The sequence below is a fragment of the Notolepis coatsorum genome (assembly GCF_963971535.1).
Source record: "Notolepis coatsorum genome assembly, chromosome: 9".
In the NCBI taxonomy this organism is placed as follows: domain Eukaryota; kingdom Metazoa; phylum Chordata; class Actinopteri; order Aulopiformes; family Paralepididae; genus Notolepis; species Notolepis coatsorum.
Genome location: NC_140173.1, coordinates 73,552,876 through 73,580,852, shown reverse-complemented (window position 1 = coordinate 73,580,852; position 27,977 = coordinate 73,552,876). Strand labels below are relative to the sequence as shown.

At 44.6% G+C, this 27,977-nt stretch overlaps 1 protein-coding gene across 1 annotated transcript in view; it reads left to right on the top strand.

The window, feature by feature from the left end:
• The window catches only part of ehbp1 (EH domain binding protein 1), a 398,684-nt gene that overhangs the window by 178,409 nt on the left and 192,298 nt on the right, over window positions 1–27,977 (top strand). The window contains 2 exon segments of the mRNA XM_084321912.1: window positions 2,095–2,380; window positions 5,997–6,234. Of these exon segments, the coding sequence (XP_084178038.1) occupies window positions 2,095–2,380; window positions 5,997–6,234 (524 nt within the window).

Below are 27,977 nucleotides of genomic sequence, written 5' to 3'. Positions count from 1 at the left end.
GTGTGTGTGTGTGTGTGTGTGTGTGTGTGTGTGTGTGTGTGTGTGTGTGTGTGTGTGTGTGTGTGTGTGTGTGTGTGTGTGTGTGTGTGTGTGTGTGTGTGTGTGTGTGTGTGTGTGTGTGTGTGTGTGTGTGTGTGTGTGTGTGTGTGTGTGGGAGAGAGAGTGTGTGTGTGTGGGAGAGAGTGTTCTGTGTGTATATGTTAAAACAAGTAGACATTCTGAAAGTGATCTATTGTGTGTGTGTGTGTGTGTGTGTATATATATTACTGAACTATATAAAAACAAGTAGACATTCTGAAAGTGATCACGTGTGTATATCTCTAATAGGATTGACTCCAGTGCTTCTAAGCTTCAATCGCTTCCATGGTAATGAATATCAAATCGATACCAAAATCACTATTCCAATGCTTCTTTTTCTTAGTTCTTACCACTCCAAAGATGGGCCTACATCAGTGTAAGGCTGTCCCCAAGCCTGTTTTTGGGATTCGAACCATCGTTTTTAATCATGAAAAAAATGTGCTCCTAAATACGTTTTCTGGTTCAGTACTGTCGAATATTAGCGCACATTTACGCATATAACGTAGCGCATATGCGCACATTGCTGCGGTTATTAACAGTACTGACTACGTACTGGTCACGGGAGGCTTCAATAACGTTTGGATGATAATCCATTTTGTGAATACATTTGTTGAAACAACATCTTTGTTGGCCGACGGCTGCTTCTATCTTAACGTTAGCAAGCTAAAGCCAAGGGCTGCACTTTGCATAGCTTAATTAACGTGCATAACATAATTTACCCGTGTAGCGTTAAAGGTCCCATGTCTTATAAATAGCCTTTTCCAGTGTGAGTGCAGTGGCGTCCTTTAACTAAAAGGCAAGGTATGGCGAGGAGGGGGGGGCGGTGAAGGGGGGGTTTCCCCCCTAGGTGGATTTTTTTGTCAAATCAGTTGTGCAATAGTCACTTTTGGTGAGTTGTTTCTTTTTTTTTTATCCACTTTTTCTCCCATTTTTCTATATTTTCTCCCATCCCAATTTCGTATCATCCAATTCAACCCTCCCCTGTCACGAACGCTGTTTCTTGCCTCCCACAAGTATCAAAAACACATTCACAAAAAGTATGTGTTACTGAATGCTGAACTGCACTATTATAATCACTAAGCCAGACCTTACCTGTGTCCCTGTATCACTTGTCTCTGCTGCCCTTTGATAAAAAAACTTCCCTATGTCCATTTTCCTTTTTTTTGGGCATATTTCAGTTAGTCACAGCAAAAGTCACCTAGTAAAAGTGAGATAATTGACATTATCAAAACATGCTAGGGCTGTACCGAATAGTTTGAAGCTTCGTTCATAATGTTGACATTCGAATTCTAAATCAACATAAAAAATTGAAAAAAAAAAAAAAAAAAAACATTTTTATTTGCCAAGGTATGGCGAGTGCCATACCTTGCCATACCAAATGGACGCCCCTGTGTGAGTGTAAGTCACTAAACTCTTTTTTGCATGTTTGATTAATTTCCTGATATGACGGGGAGTCGGGGACCCCTCCTCATCTCACTAGACTGTTATTGTGACCCGTGTTCGTGCGTGACTCTTGAATTATTGTAAATACAACATAGTACTGTGATATTCTGATATATATATATATATCACATTCTGATATATATTTTTTGTGTAAAAGAAATGTAAAAAAATAAAAACATTAATTAAGATTAGAACGCCAACGTAACGAACGAAGGTCCGAATGTTCGAACGTTTGGGCTCAGCCCTACATCACTGTAAGAAATGGCTTATAGAAATAATGATTCAACGTTCATTTTGAAAATGAGTTCTTCTCAGACGAGGACATTTAGTCATGATGACTTTCAGAAAACATAACTACCACATTACCCACTGTGGAGGAATCCCTTTGTCCGTCCTAAAAATAGCTTGTTTTCACTGTTAAACCTGTATTGATCATGAAGATCCGTCTACGACATAATTGGTTCCACCACACCACTGCATTGAAACAATGCATGTGGGTTGAATGAATGGCTGGATTATTCGCTGATCATTACTAGACAGTCCTAATCTCTGCACACCCTGCTCTCTGCCAAGGTGACCCCCTCAGCCTGCCCCCCCCACGGCAGCAGGTGGACGACGAGTCATTCTACGACCACGATCCATCCAACCCCTTTGACGACGAGCCAGAGGAACCCGGGGCGCACACCCCCCCGGGGAACCCCTTCGACGAGCCGGCCCAGGATGGCGAGGCCCAGGATGGCGAGGCCCAGCCCGAGGCAGAACCTCCCAAACCCAGGCAGAGGAAGGGGGTGCGGCCGGTGGACATGAGCAAGTACCTGTACGCCGATACCGCCCGCAACGAGGACGAGGAGCTGGATGAGTGAGTTGGTGGGAGGGGTTGCTGTGGTTTAAGGACAGGAAGTGTGTTTGTGTATGCTGAATGCATGCAACTTCTCGCAACTATCTCAACATTAGCAAGCCAAACATAGCTTTAGCTTTACCTGTGTAACGTTAAGTAACTTGTGCTCCGCTGGGAAAGACTGTTCATCACTGCACACAACTTGGTTTAATCCAAAGGTCCACTCTGAAACTCGGGGGATGTCACCCGGGAGTAACTGGTAGTCAAAGTAACTAAGGGAGGCTGATGGGGTAAAAAAGAGTAATGTGATTTAATTGTTATGATTTAAAAATGTAATCGAAAATGTTTTACGTGTTAACACATTGGTCGCCAAAAACGACTTACGCCGTTTTTGCCGCCATGCGTTGAGCGCCAACAACGGCGTAAATAGTTTTTTGGGATCAATATTTAATTTTTTTCGCCATGGCATTCATAATTCATCCAGTCTCCCTCCGGACTGCAGCGGCACCCTGTATGAGATTGCAACGCCTCAATACCGCCCCCTGGTGGATGGTCGGGCAAGTTACACTCTCGCAAAAACCGTAAGTGGCGCTGGTGCATCGAGGAAATCCCTCCGGCAGTAATATCTTGTTACATGGATCCAGACAAACACTATAGTGCATTTGGATCGCTTTCTAAACTCAATAATCGATATGATTTCGGCGTTTATTGCGCCATACAAACCGGAAATGGATCTAGGAGATCGGCGTCAAATAATTGGGATCTGGGCGGCTACGTGGTGCAGTGGGCAAGGTGCTCACCACGAATACTGGAGACTGGGCTCGAACAGGTTCGCCTCCCTGTTCGAGCCCAGCGCTCCACATTGCTTTCAGTTTAGCTGGTCGTCCACACTAATACACATTGGCAGTATTAGGGGGAGGGAAACTGATGGGTGGGGATCGGGCATTGTGGACAGCGACTCCTACAGGTCGGTTGGTGCGCCTGCACAGTAGAATCAGGAAGCGACGGGGGCGGGACCCTTCCAAAGCCCAGACCCCTGACGCTGAAAGATCGAGCCTCGCAGGTGGAAAGATGCGACTGCTGTTACCTCGAGTATCGGAGGGGACTCGTGCTATGTATGACTTAGTCCACATTGCAGCCGGCTTGTGGGAGGCATGAAACAGCGTTCGAGACAGGGGAGGGTTGAATTGGATGATACGAAAATTGGGATGGAAGAAAAATAGAAAATGGGAGAAAAAAGTGGATAAAAAAAAATAATAATTGGGATCTTTTTCCTCTAGTCTCATCGGTGAACGGTAAGAGGACACTAACGTTATTTTCAGCCCGATTGTTTATTCATTTAACTGCAAACCATCTGCTCAACATATCAACCCATACTAAATAAAGCCGTTACTGACGATCAAGGAATTATAAACGACCCCCCCCCCCCCTGCCTTCATAATGTAATAATGTATACCGATCATATACATTTGAATTTTTTTATAGCATGTATAGGAAAGAAACGCCAATCGATAATCTATCATATGTGTATGCCTATAACTCTCGTTTTTGGAATTACAGCTGAAAACCTTAAAAACATACTTATATTCTAGACGGTATTAACACAACAATGTATGAATGAAAAAATATAACGTTCCCACATCCTGAACGATAGATAATCGATGTTGAATGGGCCGTAGTAATGTCAATATAGCAATACAATTTAAAAAGTTATAGCCCTGCAAAGAAGGTAAACATCTCCATAGGCTTTCAACGGTGGCAGACTGGGTACAATGATGGGCACAACCCCCCGGCGCCCAATGTGTTAATATTGACAGCCCTATTATTTATAAAAATATAAAAATCGCATGCAGTTAAGTTTATGTTTTAGTTGAGAAATAAACATTAGTAATCTCTGCATTTCCCTTGATAACCAAGTAAATAATGACATTTATTTATTTATATCATAATCACAATCGCAATATTGTCCACAATAATTGCACTCTTTCACCAAATTGTGCAGCCCCTAATCAAAATGTCTTTCATCTCACACCGCCCGGCGTGTCTGCACGGGCGTGTGTGTAGGCCAGCCAGGTGAGCCAAGCCGCATCGTCGACTGCTCTTCCGCTTGACGTGTTGTCTTGGCGGCGCACAGATCAGTTATATCCGTGGCTAGAAGGACTGAGATAATAAACACACTTGGTAAAAGTGATTGGGACAAAGTAGAAAAGTAGTAGTGTGCACAGAGTATACAGTGGCTACGGAGGCCTGTGAGTATCGAGACTGTCTTCTCTTGGCCTGTGTTAACAAGTCACGACGTCTCATACTCTCCCTGTAGATAGAAGGGCACGTGTAGCCCCCCCCCCCCCCCCCCCCCCCGCCTCTGGCAGAGCGACCAGGCACCTCTTTCAACAGAAACAAGGACCCTGTTGTTTCACTGCATTCTTCTACCTTGTCCCCCCCCTCCTTTCCTGCCATCCTTCCAAATACTGCATCACTACTCCGCAGCCAACAACAATTTATCAATGCTGCCATTTTGGCAAAGAGAGGAATGAGGCGGTAACTTCTTTTGTATTACAGTGAGATTGAAGTCTGAACAGAATCACAAAAACCTACATCTATCAAGCCTAATATATTCACTCTCATCTCGGTGCTACTGGCACGGCGGTCTTTTGAACCGGTCTCGCCGCTCAAGACGTACAGTGGAATTCCTGAGTCTTGTCCCCCGTGTGTCTTAAAGTACGGACAGGTTATTGACTAGCGTGTTTCTTTAGTTTCAGCCCCTACATCAATGGCTAGTCCTCTCCAGAATAGAGGGGTCAAGACGGCGGGCCCCGTGTTTTGACTGGGGCCCTTTCACGTGTCTTTTTGCCAGCGCTGGTCTGTTGAAGCCCAATGGCAGAGCCTTCTATAGGTCTGCCTGCTTTTCTTTCCTCTCCTCCTTTCTCTCTTTATATGCCAGGGGTTAGATAGACACTGAGTGGCCCTAACCTTGTCTTTCAACGATATGCCTAGTCAACCAAGCTCTCGCTCTCTCTCTCGCTCTCTCTCTCTCTCTCTCTCTCTCTCTCTCTCTCTCTCTCTCTCTCTCTCTCTCTCTCCCCCTCTCCCTCGCTCTCTCTCTCCCTCGCTCTCGCTCTCTCCCACTCTCTCTCTTTCTCTTTCTCTCTCTCTCTCGCTCTCTCTCTTTTTCTGCGTTTGTTCAGTGGAGACTTTGCATGTTGAGTGAATGTCTTGCGGCGATGTGGCCAGTTCCAACCCTACAGGCACAGCTATGTATTGAGACGACTATGGTGTGTATGTGAGATAGTCTGTATGTGAGAGAGAGAGAGAGAGAGAGAGAGAGAGAGTGAGTATGTGTATGTGTGAGAGAATGTGTGTGTGTGTGCTCGTCTGTCAGTAGTCTAACCTGGCAGTGAGGATACGAGGTCACTAAGTACTGACCTCAGTGCACCTGTGTCTTGTATTGCCCAACCTGCTGTTTGTTGAGTGAGTGAGTGTGTGTGTGTGTGTTCAGTGTATTGCACTCAACTGTTCTTCTCCATCCTCTTTCTGAGTGTCACTGAGCTAGAACCACTCTGTACTGTAATAACATTCATGACATCTCTTTTCTCCCTCTTTCCCCCTCTCCCTCTTTCTCCCTCTCTCTCTCCCTCAGGTCCAACCCTTTCTACGAGCCGAGGACCTCCAGTCCCGGGCCGACCCCCGCTGGCGCGCCCTCCCTGGACGTCAGCAGCCAGAAGAGGAGAGCGCCCCTTCCCCCCAGCTCCGCCCCCGGCCCCAGCCCCCTGGCCCCCAAGCCTAGCTCCGGCCCAGATAGGGAGACAGGCCAGCCAGCGGGGCCCAGCCCTGTAGCAGCCGTGGTGGGGAGAGAGCTGGCCTCCTCCTCCCCCAAGGTAAGGCTACTGGATGGGGAGGTGTGTGGGCTTTTGGGAAAAGCTGTACCAGTGTTGACGTCAAAACCACCAAGCAGGGAATGCCAGCGATGGTGGGGGCCAGGCCAACAGCAGCGAACACTGGCAAATAGAAATAGAAAACCTGCACCATGGACTGCATTTATATAGCGCCTTTATTCAAAGCGCTTTACAATTTGTGCCTCACATTCACCCATTCACTCACACATTCACACACCGACGGCGCAGGCAGCCGTGCAACGTGCCAACCTGCTCATCGGGAGCAGTTAGCGGTTAAGTGTCATTTAAGTGTCTTGCTCAAGGACACTTCGACACGCTGCCGGGGGCAGCAGCAATTGAACCGGGAACCTTCTGATTACCAGATGACCCCTCCTGAGCCATTGTCACCCCCCCCCCCCCCCCCCCCCCCCCCCCATCCCCCCACACACACGTATATACCACAACAAAACATTGGCATTTAGTAATCAATGATAAATATATACAGTGTATATTGTAACATTGGCATTTAGTAATCAATGATAAATATATACAGTGTATATTGTAACATTGGCATTTAGTAATCAATGATAAATATATACAGTGTATATTGTAACATTGGCATTTAGTAATCAATGATAAATATATACAGTGTATATTGTAACATTGGCATTTAGTAATCAATGATAAATATATACAGTGTATATTGTAACATTGGCATTTAGTAATCAATGATAAATATATACAGTGTATATTGTAACATTGGCATTTAGTAATCAATGATAAATATATACAGTGTATATTGTAACATTGCACAGTGTATACACACCTTTTTTCAGATACCAACTGCAAAATCTTAGAATGCCATGTACAGTATACAACTAGCTCCTTTCTGATGCATTCTTTGCCGTACTTGTTAGTGTGTTTATAATGAGACTCAGGGCAACGTGCGTGTTGAGTTATACGTGCGTGCGTGCACGTCCAGTGGCCCTTACATTAGCTCTTTTCCGCCTGTGAAATTCCATCTTCAGTCCTATTCTGTATGCTCACAAGCCTCCCCGGCTCCTCATTTGAATATAGGTATTTGTTTATTGGGGTGTTTTCGTATGTTTATTTATTTATTTAAATTAGGTGGGTGTAATTAAATGGCTGATGGTCACACACACTCACAGCAGGCCCCAGCCCACTGGTTGGGAATGATTGGCTGGGGGTGGTGTGTGTGTGTGTGTCTATGTGTGTACTGTGTATGTGTGTACTGTGTAGGGGCCCAATGAGCGTATGTGAAGCTTAAACACTGGGGGCTTAACTACAGCAGAGTGATCACAAGGGGGTCAAACCCCCCCTACACAGTCATGCACACACACACACACACACACACACACACACACACACACACACACACACACACACACACACACACACTGTACAGTTAGCCCGACTCGCAGCATAACGCACACACTCACACACACGGAGCTCTCCTCCCTGTGCGGCTGGCTAGCTGGCTGTTTTAGTGTAGCGGGGCGGTAATGCTGGCCGTCTATGTAATTATGGCACAGTGGCTTTATCACCCAACTGCAGTTGCCTGTGACGGTGGGTGAGGGGGCCTAAACCACTTTAATTACCCACAGCCAGTGGCCTGTGGTGGGCCATACTCCGCCAAGAGCTGCCCCTGCCTCTGGAGCTAGGGGTGTTGTAGGGTGGGAGAGGGAGACAAGAAAGGCGGGGAGGAGGAGGTGAAAGATAGAGGGTAGAGATGAGGAAGAAGAGAGAGAGAGACTAAACTATAGGGGGGGAATAAGAGAGTGAGAGAGAGACTAAACAACTACAGGAGGGAATAGGAGAGAGCGAGAGACATACTAAACAACTATAGCAGGGAATAGGAGAGAGAGACATACTAAACAACTATAGCAGGGAATAGGAGAGAGAGACATACTAAACAACTATAGCAGGGAATAGGAGAGAGAGACATACTAAACACCTATAGCAGTGGTAATAATCAGTCTCCTCTGTTCTATTCATTATGGCCTTCTCTCCTGCACCCCCACCCCCCTTAATTCCTTCACAGCCCACAAGGGGGGCCCGCCCCACAGTTTGAATACCATGGGCCTACAGGGTTGGATGACATATACAGCTGGTGTGAAATAGGTTTCCCTTTTTTTTTATTCACACCAAGCACCTTGACACACACACACCTCATCCTTATATAGGTTGTGAGATGACCTTTGAATGTATGAAGTCGGTGGGGATTAAGAGGGGAGACATTCCCACTATATGAGGGGCCAAGACGAAACCAACAGATGGCACTACGGACGTGGAAAGAGTGTGAATGTATGTGTCGTTGTGTCTCTCTGTGTGTGTGTGTGTGTGTGTGTGTGTGTGTGTGTGTGTAGCTGCTGGTTCTCTGTGTCTATGTTTCCTGTATAGGCTCCGGCATGCCCAAGGCTTGGTTCAGTGAATATGTATCGCAGGTGTAACCCTCCCCCGAAACTTAGTTAACCTCTGCCTTGCTATCATACGAGAGGTTCTGAATCTTGTGTTGAATGCATGTTTTCTCCCTGTATCCATCTCTACGCTCTACTTGTGCAGGTTGATAGGGTATAGGGGCAAGATAAAGAGGGGAGAATAAGAAAAAAAAATACGTGGCCTAATCTCCAAATGTGAATAGAAATTGATATATTGAAAAATGCCATTTGCGCGCGTGTATGCATTTACACAACTTTCCCTGAAGGGTTCAGAAAAAAATATCCAATACCGTTTTGTTGAATGAAATCATCATGTCCCGTGCAACCCAGAGAGATTAGGGATGGCTTGTTTTAACATATACATTATATGTTGGGGAAATGGATCACGCCGTTAATTTGACTTCGGCTTAGTTGAAGTCATTCTTCGCTGTTTTTTTTTCCTTCCAATTCTGCATTCGGTAGGAAGAGGGGGGGAAAAGACACTGAACTTTGGTTTAGTTGTAGTCACATCCGTCCCTAGTCGTGGCATTAGCATGGCCACTTCAACGCCAGCCTGTAGCAAATCAGGACATCTACAGGACATATGGCGGCTGCTCTTTTCCATCTATACTCATGTATTAGACATATGGTTCAGATTTGTATTAAGCCCTGACAAGAGCTCCACGCTTGGAACATTTGTCAATTGAACTCACCTTGTCCAATGCCGATTTTCAGCGAGCGCAGAACGCGGCATTAAGGAATCACTGCGACGCAAGGAACAGTGGCCTTCCGCTCGTATTGTAAATCGTCTCTGTTTCGCAATTACGGTATGCATGCGTGATTCATGACGCCGTAATTCACTTTTGCTTTGGAGATTTGAGAAATGTTTCGTCTGTCTCCACCTACGGTCAAGCTCTCGTGGCTGTCGTCTTGCGTTTCTCGGTCTCCCATCTGCTTCCGAGGACGGTTAAGATGTAGATCCCTCAATGCAGAACCATTTCAGGTTTAGCATTTCTGAAGGAGTTTGAAGGATACAAAAAATAAAAAACGTCTCCGGGATTAATTTAAATGAACAAGAGGAAGTTTCCGTCGGGCAGGCCGTGAGCTCCATCTGGCCCACAGTTCAGGCCCGGCGTCTCCCTCCCCGGGACTGATTACACCCCTCCCTGCACCCCCAGCCACGCCTCGCTCCTCCTCCCCCGTTCTTCCAGCGAGTCTCTCCATCCGTGTTCCTTCCCAGTGAGACCGCTCTACACTTAGATGATCCGATCTGTTGGATTTCCACCAAGTTTCCGCTTCATGCACTTTATTTCCCTTATTTTCATATAAAGAAAAGTTGGAAGTTGTTGGAAGTCTGTGACAGTTTGAGCAAGGAACTTATATATTATCGTGATATTTGCATAAAGGCTTTGAGGAAAGAGTTACGCCGCTGAGCTGAGATCCTAAACCTTTAGCGACTGCGTTTAACTGAGAAACGGCACCTAAAACACACACACACACACACACACACACACACACACACACACACACACACACACACACACACACACACACACACACACACACACACACACACACACACACACACACACACACACACACATATATATACACACACACATATATATACACACACACATATATACACACACACACAGACACATATATACACACACACACACACACACACATATATATATACACACACACACACACATATAAATATGTGTCCTCCACACCGGCTCCTCCCACTTGTCCTAAGCCACTTTGCTCAGGTTGGGATTCCTCTCCACCGACGTGTGAATATGGTCAATGCCCCCCCCCCCCACACCTTAAATAAAGGTCTTGTGTGATTTATTGGAGTTAATGAAAGGGTTAATGAATGAGCTGGCGTTGGGGAGGCAGTGAGAGCTCTCACGCTGGCGGGGGGGGGGGGGGGGGGGGCAGGGCTCTCCTTTCATTCCCCCTTTTGTCTCCATGGCTCGTCTTAGGCGCAGGGCTGCCCTCTAAATTGAAATTAGAATAAATTAACATTATTTAATTGAGTTCGCAGAAGGCTGCCATATTTCTTAATTAGCTTTTCAAACACGGGGTCCGCGGCAGGAAGAGCGCCGCGCTGAACACCGCGAAGTTCCACCGGGGTCGCCGCGAAGACGGGAAGGGGTGGTTCTGGAGGTACGTGGAGAACCCCCCGAGAGAAAGAGACTACCATCTCCTCGTTGGCCAACCTGCCCGCTTTTTAACGCCTCCTTGTCCTCGTTATAATTGTCTCAGTTTTTTTCCATCTAACTGATAAGAGGACAACCTTATTCACCGACCATCCCAGATGTAGAACCTGATTGGTTAGTCACATTTGATGGTACAGCATGTGTGTTATGTACATTCACGTTGGATGTTTTGTGCAGTATATGATCAACCGTGCCCAATTTGTTCTTTGCCGAATCGGAAAGGAGGATTAGAAATGTAACTACTTGAGGGGCGGCTAGGTGGCGCAGTGGGCAAGGCGCTCGCCACCAACGCAGGAGATGCTGGCTTCGAGCCCAGCTCTCGGCGTTGCTACCAGCTTGGCTGGTCGTTCATACTAATACAATTGGCAGTATTAGGGGGTGGGAAGCTGGTGGGTGGGGATCGGACGTTGTGGACAGCGACTCCTACATGTCGGTTGGTGCGCCTGCGCAGCAGAATCAGGAAGGGACGAGGGCGGCGTGTCCCTCCCACGCAGACCCTCGCCGCTGAGAGATCGCGCTGTGCAGGTGAAAAGATGTGACGGCTGCCTCCTCGAGTACCGGAGGGGACACGTGATGCAAGGCTTCGTCCACATTGCAGCCGGCTTGTGGGAGGCATGGCCTAACAGCGTTCGAGACAGGGGAGGGTAGAATTGGACAATGCGAAATTGGGGACGGGAGAAAAATAGAAAAATGGGGAGAAAAAGTAGATAATAAAAAAAAAAAATGTAACTACTTTTACTAAATGTTGTCCTAATGTTCCCTAACGGCAGTGGGCTGTACAGCAGTGTAGGAGGTATGGAGGTCCAAGTAACGGCAGGACCTCGACTTCGACTCCCCCTAGTATCCAGGCCTGAGACCGGGGCACTGGAGCCTAAAAAGCCTCCTTGGCCCTGTTGGCCCTTCCACAGGCTGTGTAATATTAGGAGAATAATCCTCGAGGAGTCGGGGTAAGTCGGTACTTCTGCCCCCGTGGAGCCCCTAACCCCTCCCCGCTCCCTGTGAGTGGTGGGTTATTGGATCTTGTGGGAGAGAGAGAGGAGACCCGGTCCCTGTTCAGATGCAATCACTGGGGTTTCTGTTGTATGCGTGTCGCCGCAGGGTATGCCTGTCGCCAAGATGGAACCAAAGTAATGGGATCTGATCAATAAGACGGCAGTCCTACAATGGACACAATTAGCTAGATCTGATCTACTCGTTATTTTGAAGAAAACTGTTCCATTTCCAAAAGTTGAGAAATGTTTCTGATTAAAGTTTGGGGCAATGTTGTCCCAAGAGTCGAGGGTCGGGTGGCTGCCGGGCCGGCCCAGATATTGAGGTGGAACTGGACAGTAGATCAGGGCAGAGGAGGCCCTTCATCTTCTGAACCAACTCGGATCTAGAAGATAAAAAAGAGGCCATCTTAGAGGGGTTTGAGAAGATGTCTCTGGAGTGGAGACCATCTTGGAAGGTATTGAGAAGATGTCTCTGGAGACCATCTTAGAAGATGTTGAGAAGATGTCTCTTAAAGAGATGTTGATCCGTTCACACGGCTTCCCTTGAATGTAGGAATCACTGGGCTTGTTGATCCCTGAGCTCCTGTACGTATATATAGCAATGTGTCTTTTTGAACATCGACAGGTTCTTAAAGTTTGGATGTAACTTGTTTTTGGAATTTCTGAACCTTGAAGAGTTGTGTCCGATCCTGTGTGAAAAGTGTTTTGGAGAACTAGCTGTCGTCAGACGGCAAAAAGAAACCGGTTTAATTTGAATAGTTGTAGACGTGACGAGGAATCTTCTAATGCGGCGTTCGCCTGGATGACAAAAACACAAGCGTCTTTTTCTTCTAGAGACACAGGATGTTGTTGGATGCCATGGTCGTTATAGATTTGAAATGTTTCACGTTGCGTCATCTTGTGTTTGCAAAACCTACGGATGATGTGACGTGTTTCATCATCGCAAATAGAAACGCATTTTCTTTTCTTTTTTAAATGTATTCACGCAATTCTTCCAAACATGATTTCATACACTGTTGCCGTGAAGAGCGTGTCTGTGCATGTGTGCACGTGCATTGTGCACGCCTGTACGCGTGCTTGTCTGTGTTGAGAGTGATATATTTTGATCCAGTTACAGTAATGCCGCTATCATTCTCCACCTCCTCCTCTGTTGGGTGCAGCGTTGGGTTCATGAGTTAAGCACTGCGAAAGAGCTCACACTCCTCAATACCCGTGCCGACTGGTGTAAAAGGGCCTTCCGCAAAGCACCGCTTGTAATCTGCCTTTGGTAAGTCCTCCTTAGTTTTATCTGCCAGGGATTACCTCACAAGCTGCAAGCAGGAGAGAAAGGAAGGAAGGGAGGAAGGAAGGAAGGAAGGAAGCAGAGAGAAATGGGAAAGGAAGTCAAACAGAAAACGATGAAGATGGAGCAAAATAAGAACAAATCTCAGAGAGAGAGAGAGAGAGAGAGAGAGAAGAGAGAGAGAGAGAGAGAGAGAGAGAGAGAGAGAGAGAGAGAGAGAGAGAGAGAGAAGAGAGAGAAGAGAGAGAGAGAGAGAGAGAGAGAGAGAGAGAGAGAGAGAGAGAGAGAGAGAGCAGTTTTGAGTTGAAGGGAAGTTTCTCCTGCTGATAATTTAGAAGGGAACTGACTAATCCCTCCATGATTGATGTCTGGTATGAGAGCCTCTATAGCAGACTAATAGGGCTTATGAGGATGGCCAGAAAGGCCTGTGTGTGTGTGTGTGTGTGTCTGTGTGCGTGGCGTGCATTTGTGTGTGTGTTTGTCTGTCTGTCTGTCTGTGCCTGTGTGTGTGTGTGTTACCATCCACCGGCCATACAGACCAGGGGTTTGAATGACATAGCGGACGAAGTGAGTAACTTTATCTTAATCTGCTCCTAATCTGCCCCACTCACCCAGGTGTGTGTGGGCCTGAGGATGCAGGGTTTTGGGGTGAAGGGGCTACAGGTGGGGAGGGGGGGGGGGGGTACTGGTCAACTCACTGAGAAAGCTCCCTGGACCCCAAAAGCTCCTGGACCTCCAGAAAGGCACGTCGTTCACATCCTTACATTCCTCCCCTTCAGCCTTGTTAAGGGGGCCACGTTTTAATTGAATTAAAACCGTTCGCTCTCCAGAATTTAAAGGAGGACCTCGGAAGTACCTCACGAATTAGTCTTCCGAGTGATTTGTCTGTCAAATAGCTGTGTGTGTTTGAGTAAGACTGAGTGAGTCGAGTGCAGGAATGATAAGGCTTTAATTACCTCTTCATAAAGTCCTCCAGACCCCCCTCCTTTGGCCTACTATGGTATGCAGGTGTGTGTTCTTACCCACCAAAGGCAATGTTCAACAGTGCGCCTAGTGAGAGTCCACCGCCATGCGTTTCATCTGAGAACTGGCGTACTGTCGTCTTAAGAGGGTCAACAGGGGTTCCACAATCTGATGACAACGCCGTCCCCTCATAATAATTTAGGGGCCACCGTTTACCCCCTGGGCTCTCGTTTAAGTTCTCTATAGCTCACTTTATTTATTAACTCCTCCCGGGTGCAACCTTAAGATTCTAGAACTCTGTAGCTTCGCTTCTATTGGCCAGTAGCCCGTTTGTCGTCATCGCATCGTTCTTCACTCTCTGCCGTGGTTTTTCCCCAACTTTGCACACTCTTGTATTCCCTGCCTCCCTCTAGCATCCTAGTAGCCTCCACACCGCCGCCTGTGTGTTGATGCATGCGTATTCTGATCAGGGCCCAGGCGCGTCACAGGGGTGACTTTGTAATTATGTTCATTTTAATTGGCTGCGCTATCACCCCTCTCATCACTTTGGAGTCCACACCGCGCTGGACAATGGCAGTCTGCTGTGGCGAGGATGAAGGGGGGGTGGGGGAGACCACACGCACACACACGCACACACACGCACACACACACGCACACACACACAGTCGGCCTCTTTACCTGCAGAACATAATTCCTGAAGTGGCCCTCTTAATGACTTTCCCGGCCCAGGCTTAGATTAATTGATAAATGGCAACGTTATCAGCAGGGCTGATCTGTGAACCCGACGCACCCCTAATTTGTTTGTTGAAGACGTCAGTTAAAGGAGATTAATGCAGTATAGATTTATGAGAGACGCCGTCACCCCTCCTGCTCCTCCCCCTTGTCCTAAGGCCTTGTTATTGCTTTCTTTCTTTCTTTCAGAGGAGGAGGAGGAGGAGGAACCAGGAAGGGGTTTAGAACGACTTTACTCAGGATCCGTTGAAAACCTTGGTTTGGAAGAGGTGGCGTGTTTTACACTTCACGGTTGAGACGGCATGTCTTTAGAGAAGCAGGGAGGGAGTGATGGAGAGATAAACGGAGTTGGCTAGAGAGAGAGATGGCTAGACTAGAGAGAGAGAGAGAGAGATGCCTAGAGAGAGAGAGCGATGGCTAGAGAGAGAGAGACTGGAAGAGAGAGATGGACGTGGTGTAATTTTTTTTTTTTTTTTTTTAAATGACCGATGCTTTCTCTGGCGGTGGTGTTTCCTTGTTTGTCCTAACAGGATCTCAGCTTCCATATTGTGGAGCCGCCCCTCTCCTCACCCTCCTCACCCTCCTCACCCTCCTCACCCTCCTCCCCTCCCTCCCTGCCTGCCTTTTTTTTATGAATTCTTTTTGCAGCCAAAGCTAATTTGCAGAGGCGTGAGTGTGGGTAATGCTGCTGCTGCCTTCCTGTGACAAGCTAAAGCCAGCGCTTACACCGCATTATGCCCCCGTGTTACACGTTCGCAGAGCGGGCGGGCACCGAGCGCACTGGCACACTCACTCTTTTGTCTCCCGCCTCCCCCAAACTGTGTTATTTCATGTTTTTTTTTCTTTTTCGCTGGGACAATTTTTTATTTCAATTTCAAAGCCCCGCCTTCCCGCGCCTGCTTTCAGCTGTTTTGCACGGTCTGGCAGCCGGAGCGGAATAGGTCTTGGAAGCGAAGCAGGCCTGGAAAATGATACACAGTTTTCTGTTTGCATATTGCGTTTCGGCAGCCAACCGCCGAAAGGCCCCTCTTACTTGGCCCGCGGTGTGTGTGTGTGTGTGTGTGTGTGTGTGTGTGTGTGTGTGTGTGTGTGTGTGTGTGTGTGTGTGTGTGTGTGTGTGTGTGTGTGTGTGTGTGTGTGTGTGTGTGTGTGTGTGTGTGTGTGTGTGTGTGTGTGTGTGTGTGTGTGTGTGTGTGTGTGTGTGTGTGTGTGTGTGTGTGTGTGTGTGTGTGTGTGTGTGTGTGTGTGTGTGTGTGTGTGTGTGTGTGAAAAAGACTAGTCCCCCCCCCCTCTACACACATACACTCTCCTGCTGCATGTATTTACATGGCATTTCCCCTGTCGATTTCTTAGTGAAATGACATGCAACTGTGCCGCAATTATCTTTTGGGGGTAGGATTTCGGAAATGATTTCATATTGACTGGAGTCTGGGTGCAGCTTCTCCTGCTGTTTGAATATTCATACAAACACGGTTAATTTCCAGAATTAATCCCTAGTTCCTGTCTGTTCTGGTGTCGACAAAACAAGGCTAGCATATTGTTAACTGCTACAGTGCCACAGCGAAAGAGGAATCTACCCTATGAGACGAGGTAGAAGTACTAGCGTCGACCCCGTATCCACGAACCGCGACATACTAGACAGTGACTGGCGGCCATGTTGGCAGAGAACAGCAGACTGACTGTGAGCCAGTAGACAAACTTCATCAGCAAGTGTCTCCCTCTGCCCGTTTCCTTGGGAGAACTCCACCACCACCACACACAGACACACACAGTGTACAGTCAGCAAACCTCTTTATCTCTGTCTCACTCCGCCCTGCGTAGAGGCTCCACATTAAAACCTAATCAGTTTACCATGGCCTCCGAGCCGGAACACACACACTCACACACACACACACACACGCACACACACATGGTCTTACGATGAGACCTGACTTCCTAAATAGTTTACACACACACACACACACACACACACACACACACACACACACACACACACACACACACACACACACACACACACACACACACACACACACACTGTCCATGTGAGCACTGTCTCACTATGAGACCTTGCTTCCTTCACAGTTTACACATACAGTACACACACACAGTACACACACACACACACATAATCTGACTATGAGGCCTGACTTCCTCAACAGTTTAGACACAGACACACACATACATTTTCTCTCACGCCTCTCTTTGGAGAGAGCCCCCCCCCCCCCCTCCCGCAACATGATTACAACAGTAATGCGATATATTTCCTTTGTATGTTAATGTGTATTTTTCCACGGTACATTCGCTCTCCTCTCCGGTTCCAGCCCTTTGTCTCCCTCCCCGTCCCCATTGTTCCATCCACTCCACATCTCCATTTACATAATTGAACTTTTGATTGGACTTTTCTCCTCAACTGCCCACCCCTCCCCTCCCTCCGCCCCACCCCTCCTCGTACCGTTTAAAATCCTAAGCATAATTTCATGGGTAAGATGACGCGAGGCGTTTTCTCCCTCTAATTTGAAAGACGTTGGACACAGAAAGGCCAAGATTAGACCAAATTAGTTGTTTCCGTTTGAAGGTGCAATTAAATAATTGAATGGTCGGTAGTCGGGAGCCTGACCAATCAGATGAGAGCTTTTTCTGGTAAAGGGGAGGTGGGGGGGGCTCTTAAGTGCACTTACCTTCAATTGTCTTTATGGGTATGTTTACAATCTGGAAGACACATGTGTGTGTGTATAGAGATGGGGCTGATCCGATCCTGTATCCGGATCAGGTTCCGATACTGACGTAATTCATGTATCTGATATTTGCCTGACTTCACCAATTCACGTAACAGTCCAGCTTCCATATGCAGGGATCGACCAGAGTGCGACCATCTAGTTGCATTTTGCGACCATTACGAGACAGTGCTACTAAAAACTAGGGATGCACCGATCCGATATTGGTATTATATCAGTAAAATAGCTGGATCGGGTTTCGGTAAAAAAAATATATATATATTGGATTTTTTTATATATATATATAATAAAATAATAAATAACCATTTAGTACATTTATATCTATGTGTTAATTTGTTACATTTAGTTTCACTAAGTTAGGAAAGTAATGTTTTAAGTCAAGCCTGATGTTGCCTTGCACAAAAGAATGATCCCAGTCTCTTCCACACAGTGACAGTGAGGCATACAGTTTATTAATTGAATGAATGAAGTTTATTTTATGTCTTTGTTTACAACAAATCAAAAACACACTTGTGATCCTTTACAATTCTTAAAAACAAAATATATTTTAATATATTTAAAAAAACGTGGATAATTTTTTTTTCTTTTATATATAACTTTTTTGTAAAAAGAAAATTGACAATGGGGATCGGTATCGGTATTGGCCGATACACAGAGCCAGGTATCGGTATCGGGACTGAAAAGGTCGGATTGGTGCATCCCTACTAAAAACTATAACTATCAGTGCAACCGGCAAATATAAATATACCGGTATAATACCTTTTTATATTGATTTCAGTTTTCCAGGAGTAAGTAGGCTAATCCAGCCTTACACCCTGTCCACACGAGCGCTGGATTTAATATAACAGAAGTTTGAAAAAAATAAAACTCCGTCCACACAGGTGAACACAGGTGAACAACCGTGTATAACTGCGTACCCACGGCACCAGCAACCGATACATGTTTTGGCATGTAGTACAATGCCAAAACAGTAGGCGGTGATGTTGTTCAGACATGAAGGCCATTTCAACTAATCAGAAAAGGTTAAACCGCAACGCTCACTAAACTTCCTGTTTAGAAACACAGCTGGACCCTATTGATCATTTTGCCAATGGAACATATATTTTCAGCAAAGAAAGAAACTGCAATAAACAAACGGATACATTCACTGTGTGTTCTGCCTCTCATTTGTTGATGAAACAAAAACCATCAGCAACACAATTTACCACCAAGAGCGGATAGTTTAGTGTCACAAAAGACCGCCGGTGTTGTTAGCTACATGCTAATGTGAATGGCTATATCTATGTAGCTTAAATGCTAACGTAATGTGGTAACGTTACCGCTATGAATGGATGCAAACGTTATTTAACACATTGCAGAATGGGTACAATACAATACGGCTCAATACAAACAATTGTTAAGGGGATGCAGTCTGGACTGGGTTCCTTATAACAATAACTTGACAACACATGAGTTTAGTTTAGCTGCAGCTACATGTTTACTCTGAGCATCAGGTCAGGAATGCGACAACAGACATCAGTCGATCACAACACTCTTCAACACAGACGATACGTTTCGAACAAAAGTTTGTTACAATCATTTTCATATAACGCTACTTGGGACAGCTCTGCTGTAAACACTGGTGTAGCTGGCTCTGCTCTAATCTCTGTACCCCGCGGTCTGCCGTGAACATGGGAAATAATTGCGACAGCTCTGCTGTAAACACTGGGAATAACCTCGGTTGCTATGCCCACACGCAACTGCAAAACCGCACAACTTCACCCTGGGCCCCGGTTTTCAAGACCGCGGTTGTAGTGTAGCAAATCCCCGGTTGTGTGTGGCCGAACAGTGCAACTGCGCACATACAATCATGGTTATATTAAATCCAGCGCTTGTGTGGACAGGGCCTCAGCACTATGGAGGCCTGTTACTACCAGGAGTAAGTAGGCTAATCCAGCTTTACTCAGCACTATGGAGGTCTATTACTACCAGGAGTAAGTAAACTAATCCAGCTTTACTCAGCACTCCACGGTCAGGCCCCTATCTACATGAATTGAATATGAATTGAAAATGGGGGACCCTGATGTAAACAAGACAAACGTCTTTCTCTGGTTTGCATCCCCTTAACAATTGTATGTATTGAGTCGTACTGTATTGTACCCATTCTGCAATCTGTTAATAAAGTTTTCATTCATTCATTCATTCATTTATTCATACATCACTGAACTCATCCATCCCTACACTAACACCCGCTCACTCAGATCTGCCGATCAGCACCTCCTGGTGGTCCCCAGGTCCAGGCTAAAAACAAGGGGTGATCGAGCCTTCGAGGTGACTGGACCAAGGCTCTAGAACGCTCTCCCCCTGGACCTGCGAACTGCCCCCTCTGAAAACAAAAAACGCTGTTTAGACAGGCCTTTGGTCATACATAGGCACTCTTTCTTGTCCTCACTGTTCCTATAGTTTTGTTTTTTAATTAGTGACTGATGATTTTATTTAAGTCCTTTTATTCTATTTGATCTGGTATCACTGTTTAACTGCTGTATGTTGTTGTCATCTATTTCTGATTTTTGTTTTTGTTTTTATATACGAGCTGTAGTGTAAAGCACCCTGTGCATTCGTGCTGTGAAGGGTGCTATATAAATAAAAGTCATTCATTCATTCATTCATATTACTACCAGGAGTAAGTAGGCTAATCCAGCCTTACTCCGCACAATGGATGCCTATATTACTACCAGTTTGTATTTGAAGCTACTTAACCTACAGTTCAAATAAATGGCTTTGGAATACATTTAAATGTAATGCATTTTTTGTATATGAAGTGCTGTGTGTTAGAACCTCATGTAACCTTAGAGATAATAACAATAACAACAATATCATTGTTACTATTCAAGAAAAAAGAGCTCTAGTATCAGAATCGGGATCGTCGGATATTCAAATTCAGATATTGGAATCTGTATTGGAACTGAAAAATGGTTTTATTGGTGTATCTCTGTGTATTGGTGCTGCACGATTAATCTAATTAATCGCAATTACAATCGACATGTCAGCCTGTGCAATTATATAACTGCAAAAAAGGCTGCAATTTAATTGAATAAAGTGTATGTGTATGTATGCTGAATCCATGTGAGTGAAAGTCCGCAACTTCTTGCATTCCCTTGTGCATACCTAGCAATGGTGGAGCTCACTGGGCTTAAGAGATGAAATGATACATCATGTTTAAAGCCATATAATTTTAACTGTTTACTATTTAAAAAAAAATTTTTTACCCATGTTTAACATTCATAGCCTATTCTCAAGATATCTGTAAAAAATTACACATATTTTCGAATTTTAACCACTTAAATTAGTGTTTGTTTGATACCACGTCAGTTTTTATTGAAAAAAAACTGATAAACCGCCATATTTACCATATATCTATTATTTTTTTCCACTACTTTACAGCATATCAAAACGGGACAAAATTCCTGTGAATAAGAATCTGCCATTATAAAAAAGAAAGGTTGACTATTTCGGTCAGAAATAGCGGTCAGAAATAGCCGTTAGTAAGCGTTAGTAAGCACCGGTTAGTACTAATCTATTACTAAAAGGTATGTATTGTATGTATTTTGAATGCCTGGTGTAATTATTCTGTTTATTTATCGATATATGATGTGAAAATTAGAGATTAGAGATAAAAAAAAATATATATATAGACTTGCGGTTTTATGGCGGTTTTATAGCGGTTTTATTAACATGGAAGTGGATGGGAGTAGAAAAAGGGACCAGGGGTAAAGAAGGCACTAAACACTATAACTATTGTTTTAGAGTGTTTCATATTATAAGCTTTTCACACAATGAACATATATGTAAAATTAAGATATTTACCCAATTTCATGAAATAATAATAAACACAGACACCGCTGTGCTCACACACACTCAAAATATTTCAAAAAAGTAGAAAAAGGGACCAGGGGTACACAAGGGTTAAATGTCCAAATCCAAGCTGTTATAGAGCCCTATATATGTGTATATGCATTATATTTGCACACATAACATAGCAAATGCTGCTTAGGAAAAGTTATCAAACGTGCTTACTGGTCACAGGAGTCTTCAATAAGGTTTGCATGGTAATCCATTTTGTAAATCCATTTGTTGAAACATCTTTGTTTGCAGACGGCTCCTTATCAACACTGCTATCTAACGTTACCAAGATAAAATTCAAAAATGTTAGCAAAGCGTGCGTAGGTGCATCCATCCAGCCTGACGTTATCATTGGGAATGGGTCTGAGCTCGAAAAGGGCAAATACCGCCGCCTATCGTCTCCCGGATGGTATTGCACATCATTGGATTGGATTGGGTGGGATTGTGCATCAAAAAAATAAGTCCGGTCCAGGTTTTACTTCTCGGGCATGCAGCTGGATACTATTGCATTGAGTCCCCCCACTGGGAGCAGCGTTGATTATGTGTTTTGGTGCTATAACGTTGGATCAATAAATGCGATCAATATTTGGAATGGTGATCAGGAATTGGATTCATCTTTTTGCAGAACATCTGATGTGAGGTAAGGACTCTATTTTACCAGTCTTGGGTTAATCAGATGTTTTTTTCTCCGCCATCGCAGCGGGTGTGTGTGCGTAACGTTAGCTGTATCCACGGCATGGATAATCGATTTTTCAGCCCGCTTCTCTAGCGTGCATAAGTACACATATACTATCGATAATCTAGCGTTTATTTGAAAACGATTCATAAATCAGTCGAAAAATTACGTGTTTTGTGTATTCCAGTAAAGGGCTATTATCGCAGAATTTCTCTGGAATTCTCCAATCTCAAACTATACTCGTATTCAAAACGGTATAAAACGGAAATGTACCACTGAAAAAACTATCCGTTTCCTACATGTTGACTGCAAGCAAGTCATTGCTAAGCGAGGGGTGTTTTAGACCCATAGCCATAAGTTAAGATATAGTTTAGGTGTTTGCAAATTTCCCTGACCTCCCATTGACTTCCTTACTGGCACGCTAGCCCTAATATGGTCAAAGGGGCGTGGCTCTGAATGAGTTAATTAAGATTTTCTAATTAATACAAAAAATATGTGTTAATATTGACAAACTTATTTTCTAAATATAAAGATAGCATGTGGTTAATTTAGTTTGAGGTGAGAAATACACATAAAATTTTTTCAGAATCAGTCATTTTAGAAACCAAGCAAGTAGACTCATGACAACATTTATTTATTATATCATAATCGTAATCACAATATTGTCCACAATAATCACAATTGCACTCTTTCAACAAATCGTCCAGCCCTAATGTGTATATATAAATAAATTGCGTGATGATTTTTCTTTATTGTGTAAGAATGTTACCTTTCAAAGGAGACCAGACTCATGCATGTGCTATAAGTATAAAGTATAATAAATCACAAATTATAATTTTTCTTAGTCTGGCTTGTTCATAAAAAAAAATGTAATAAGAGAAATTGAGATCAATCAAGAGTTTTTTTTTTTTAATGGTCAACTGTTCTGGAATGTACTTGAAAGTACTGCGTTTTACTTTTACCTCAAAAGAGCTTGAGTTTACAAAAGGTCCTTTGCGCTATATATATATTATTCCTAAAATTGCTGCACTTTGTTAAAAATTGCATTGATCTGTTGGTCAGTGTAGTAGCCAATACAGGATTTTGCTGCTTAAACGTATAATTTATATTCATTGATTCACTCGTATACCAAAATTAATTTGAATTGAAACATTTAGCTTTTTGCATCAAATATTGATATGCGATTAAAATGTGATTAATTTAGATTAATTAACTATAAAGTCTCGAATTAATTCGATTAAACATTTTAATCGAGTCCCACTAGTATACATGCATCTTAGGCCTTGTCCAGATGAAGACGGATCCGATTTTTTCATTAAAAAAATAAAACGAAATCGTCTCAAGAAATAAGTGCGTACCATAAATGTACTTGTGTCGTCCGGTTCTGTGCTTTTGAGCTGACGCTAGTTTCCAAAGGATAGGAGAGAGACACCGCGGCGCAAATGCAGCTACAAGCAATCGATGAGGAGGAGGAGGAAGAGCTGCTGATTTTAATCGGCAGGAGAGAGAGCGAGTCAACGCCGTATATAATATAATAGCCCCGTGGTGCGGTCGGAGGCAGCTCGAACTTCCTGTTGTATTAAATTAATTGATTGATGTTTAACTTGTCTCTGTGTCCAGTCCTTTCGACTAGCTCCACCCGTGCATTGTAAACAATGAATGATGCATGTAATTGTATTAACGTTACTGTGTGTTGTAGCTATGTTAATAAATTCTGAATGGCATTAACGTTAGTTGGGTATGTTAGTCCTAATGTTCCTCATCCTCCTAGACCTCAGCGCTGCTTTTGACACCATCAGTCACCCCATCCTCATCACTCGTCTCCAGTCCTCTGTTGGCATCTCCGGAATCCCCCTCACCTTGCTCCAATCATACCTCTCATACAGGCATCAATTCATCTCCATCAACAATTGCAAATCCCCCACTGCCCCCATCACTCATGGTGTCCCCCAAGGCTCAGTAATTGGTCCCCTGCTTTTCATCCTCTACATCCTAACACTTGGTCTGATTCTCCGCCAACATGGCTTCCTCTTCCATTGTTATGCAGACGACACTCTACCTCTCCACCAAGACTATCACTCCAGCCACTCTCTCCACCCTCACCACCTGCCTCACAGACATCAAAACATGGATGCAAAATAACTTTCTCAAACTAAACTGCAATAAATCAGAAATCATCATTATCGGTCCAAAATCCCTCACCAGCCACACCCAGGATTTCTCCCTAAATATTGATGGTTCCATTGTCACCCCCTCCACTCACGTCCGTAACCTTGGCATCATCCTGGACTCCACCCTTTCTTTCCTCCCCCATGTGAACCACATAACCAAAACAGCCTTCTACCACCTCCGGAACATTGCTCGTCTCCGCCCCTCCCTATCACTCTCCGCTGCTGGTTCATGCATTCATTTCATCAAGACTGGATTACTGTAACAGCATCCTATACGGCTCACCAAACACTATCCTCAATAAACTCCAATATGTCCAAAACTCTGCTGCCCGCATGCTCACCTCCACCCGTCGCTCTGATCACATCACCCCTGTCCTCCACAACCTCCATTGGCTTCCAATCAAATACAGGATACAATTAAAAATACTTCTCATCACATTTAAAGCCCTCAACAACCTTGCCCCTTCCTACCTGTCCGACCTCCTCCACAGTCACACGCCCACCCGTCGCCTTAGGTCTGCTGATGCCAACATCCTAAAGGGCCGTGTCCACAGCCAGCTTTTTATGAGTTGCCAGCTCCTTTCTGTCATTCATTTCTATGCTAAAGACGCGACAGGCGCGCTCCTTTTCCCAGCCTCGCGTTTTAGCGCTCTCTGCGGCTAGTGTTTTTGGGCGGAGCGCTCCCAGCGCATAAAGTTGAAAATAGTTCAACTTTTGGAGAGGAGCGCCGCTCATCAAGGTCACTTTTTTCAACCGACCAATCAAAATCGAGCAAGTTGCGGAGCCGCGGGAGTCGCGAGACTCAAGCAGATTGAGGTCCAAGTTCAACGGTATAGGCTACATCAAATTATTTCGACATCGACACACACTGCAAATTATTCTATCTAATCATTCCAACTAAATACACAAGAAATGGCAGATGAGAGGCTAATTGTTGCGGTGTCGGACAATCAAGTCATATACGACATGACAAACAATAAACGCTCCCGGCGCTCTGGAAAAACGCTATGGAAACGCTCTGGGCATGCATATTTTTTATTTTCAAATCGGTCCGCCTTGAAAAAAAAACGCTATGGACACGGCCCCTAACACCTCCCACGACCAGGCTCCGGACCTTTGCTGCTGCTGCCCCCTCCCTCTGGAATGCCCTCCCCAGCCATATCCGTGATGCAAACACCCTGACATCTTTTAAATCAGCCCTCAAAACCCACCTTTTCAATCTTGCTTTTGACCTCTAATTCTGTTGGTTTTATTTTATTTTGTCATGTATTATTTATGTTCCGTTTTTGTTTTGCCTGTTTTGTCTCTTCTACCCATGTAAAGCGTCTTTGAGCACCTGGAAAAGCGCTATATAAAATAGATGTATTATTATTATTAATGTTGATAGCATTGAATAGCATCAACGCTAGCTGGCTGGCTACAACAAATTCTCACAAGCTGGCATCGTAAATTCTCAACACCAGCCATGGGAATACTATTTACTAAATTATGGAGGCTTTAATCGTCAAGGTAAGAGAGGATTTGTCATGATCAACTGAAGGCGTATGCTATGGAACAGTATGTGCTTGGCTACTTAGCTATCTTATTTGGGTTTTCAGAAAAAGGCCTGCTATGTGACGCTAATCTCTAGCTAGTATTGTATCGTGTATTTCATCACAGTAGCCTCCCGGTGTTTAATAAAAACTTGTAGCCAGGACATATCTGGACATATAAGACATATGTATCATGTTTCTTTTTTGTTGGCTGGGTTTGCATGCGGATTAAGGGAGAGGTGGGCTATCGTGTCATCGGTTCAGGAAAATATATAGGTATAGGCTTGTAAAGACGGGAACCCAAGGGTGGCGTTGATTGATTGATTTATTGCGTCTTCAGATTTGTCCACTCTGGGAGCTGTTCTCATAAAATAGCGTATTCAGGTTTCCAGAACGCGGTTCCGTGTGGATGAAAGGTGCATACGATAACATTTGACGGATACAACCGAAATAGTTTTCGTCTGAACATGGCCTTAGAGTATGCATGCATTTGAGTGTGTTTCTATATACAGTATATTATGTGCACTGTACATTATGTGTCCTCTTGTGTGTATGTGTGTGTATGTGTATACATATATCTGTATGTATTAGGGGTGGAACGGTTCACAAAAATCACCAGAGAAAACATTCCATTGCCATTTCAAATAGTATTTTGTAAATAAAAAAATAAAGAAAGAAAATTGCTTTCAATGCATTAGCTGAATGCATAAGGAACACATACTTTTCTATTATCAATTATTTGTTATTTCTAGGTGGCTCTCATAAGGTCTGAAAAACCTTTTTTTCCCTCACTCCGGTGTAATGAAAGAGTTGTGGACAGTCTGGTAACCTAGTAGTGTGTAGCCTATAGTGGACCATTCTGCTTCGTGTCTGTTCACGTTTGAAAATGTTGTTGAAGTGACTATGAAAGGAAATATTAACGTTGTGGCTCGACATGGTGCACAGAGATTCCAACTACCCACGACTGCATTGGGCTGCATAGTTCACTTTCGCTATAAATAACAACATTAAAGCTTTGATTATGATTTTTCCCTGTCGGTATCTAACTGCAGTGGTTGTTTTGTGTAACGCTAAATACTTTGGGGAGCTTTTACCTTCCTGTATCTGCTAGTAATGGACCATTATCCAGATTTAACATTAAATGTATTGACCTTCACATATGCCTCACAGTGCGCAATTCTCAAATCTGTAATGTGCCCAAACAACAGATGTAAACGATACCGGAGAATATTGTGTTAAATAGCTATCTAATAGTTATTTCTGAGAGAAACTGACTGACGTAGCTGCACTCACCACTTTGCCTGACAAACTAAAACTGTGAAGGCCATAGCATAGGATATGATTCACACCATTTTCATACTCATCAAGCATTCAGTGAGCCCTCGTGCCCTGTGGATGGGTTAGTGTAGTGTCCTGTGGATGGGTTAGGGTTAGTGTCCTGTGGATGGGTTAGTGTAGTGTCCTGTGGATGGGTTAGTGTAGTGTCCTGTGGATGGGTTAGTGTAGTGTCCTGTGGATGGGTTAGTGTAGTGTCCTGTGGATGGGTTAGGGTTAGTGTCCTGTGGATGGGTTAGTGTAGTGTCCTGTGGATGGGTTAGTGTAGTGTCCTGTGGATGGGTTAGTGTAGTGTCCTGTGGATGGGTTAGTGTAGTGTCCTGTGGATGGGTTAGGGTTAGTGTCCTGTGGATGGGTTAGGGTTAGTGTCCTGTGGATGGGTTAGTGTCCTGTGGATGGGTTAGTGTCCTGTGGATGGGTTAGAGTTAGTGTCCTGTGGATGGGTTAGGGTTAGTGTCCTGTGGATGGGTTAGTGTAGTGTCCTGTGGATGGGTTAGGGTTAGTGTCCTGTGGATGGGTTAGGGTTAGTGTCCTGTGGATGGGTTAGTGTCCTGTGGATGGGTTAGTGTCCTGTGGATGGGTTAGTGTTAGTGTCCTGTGGATGGGTTAGGGTTAGTGTCCTGTGGATGGGTTAGTGTTAGTGTCCTGTGGATGGGTTAGGGTTAGTGTCCTGTGGATGGGTTAGTGTTAGTGTCCTGTGGATGGGTTGGGGTTAGTGTCCTGTGGATGGGTTAGTGTCCTGTGGATGGGTTAGTGTCCTGTGGATGGGTTAGGGTT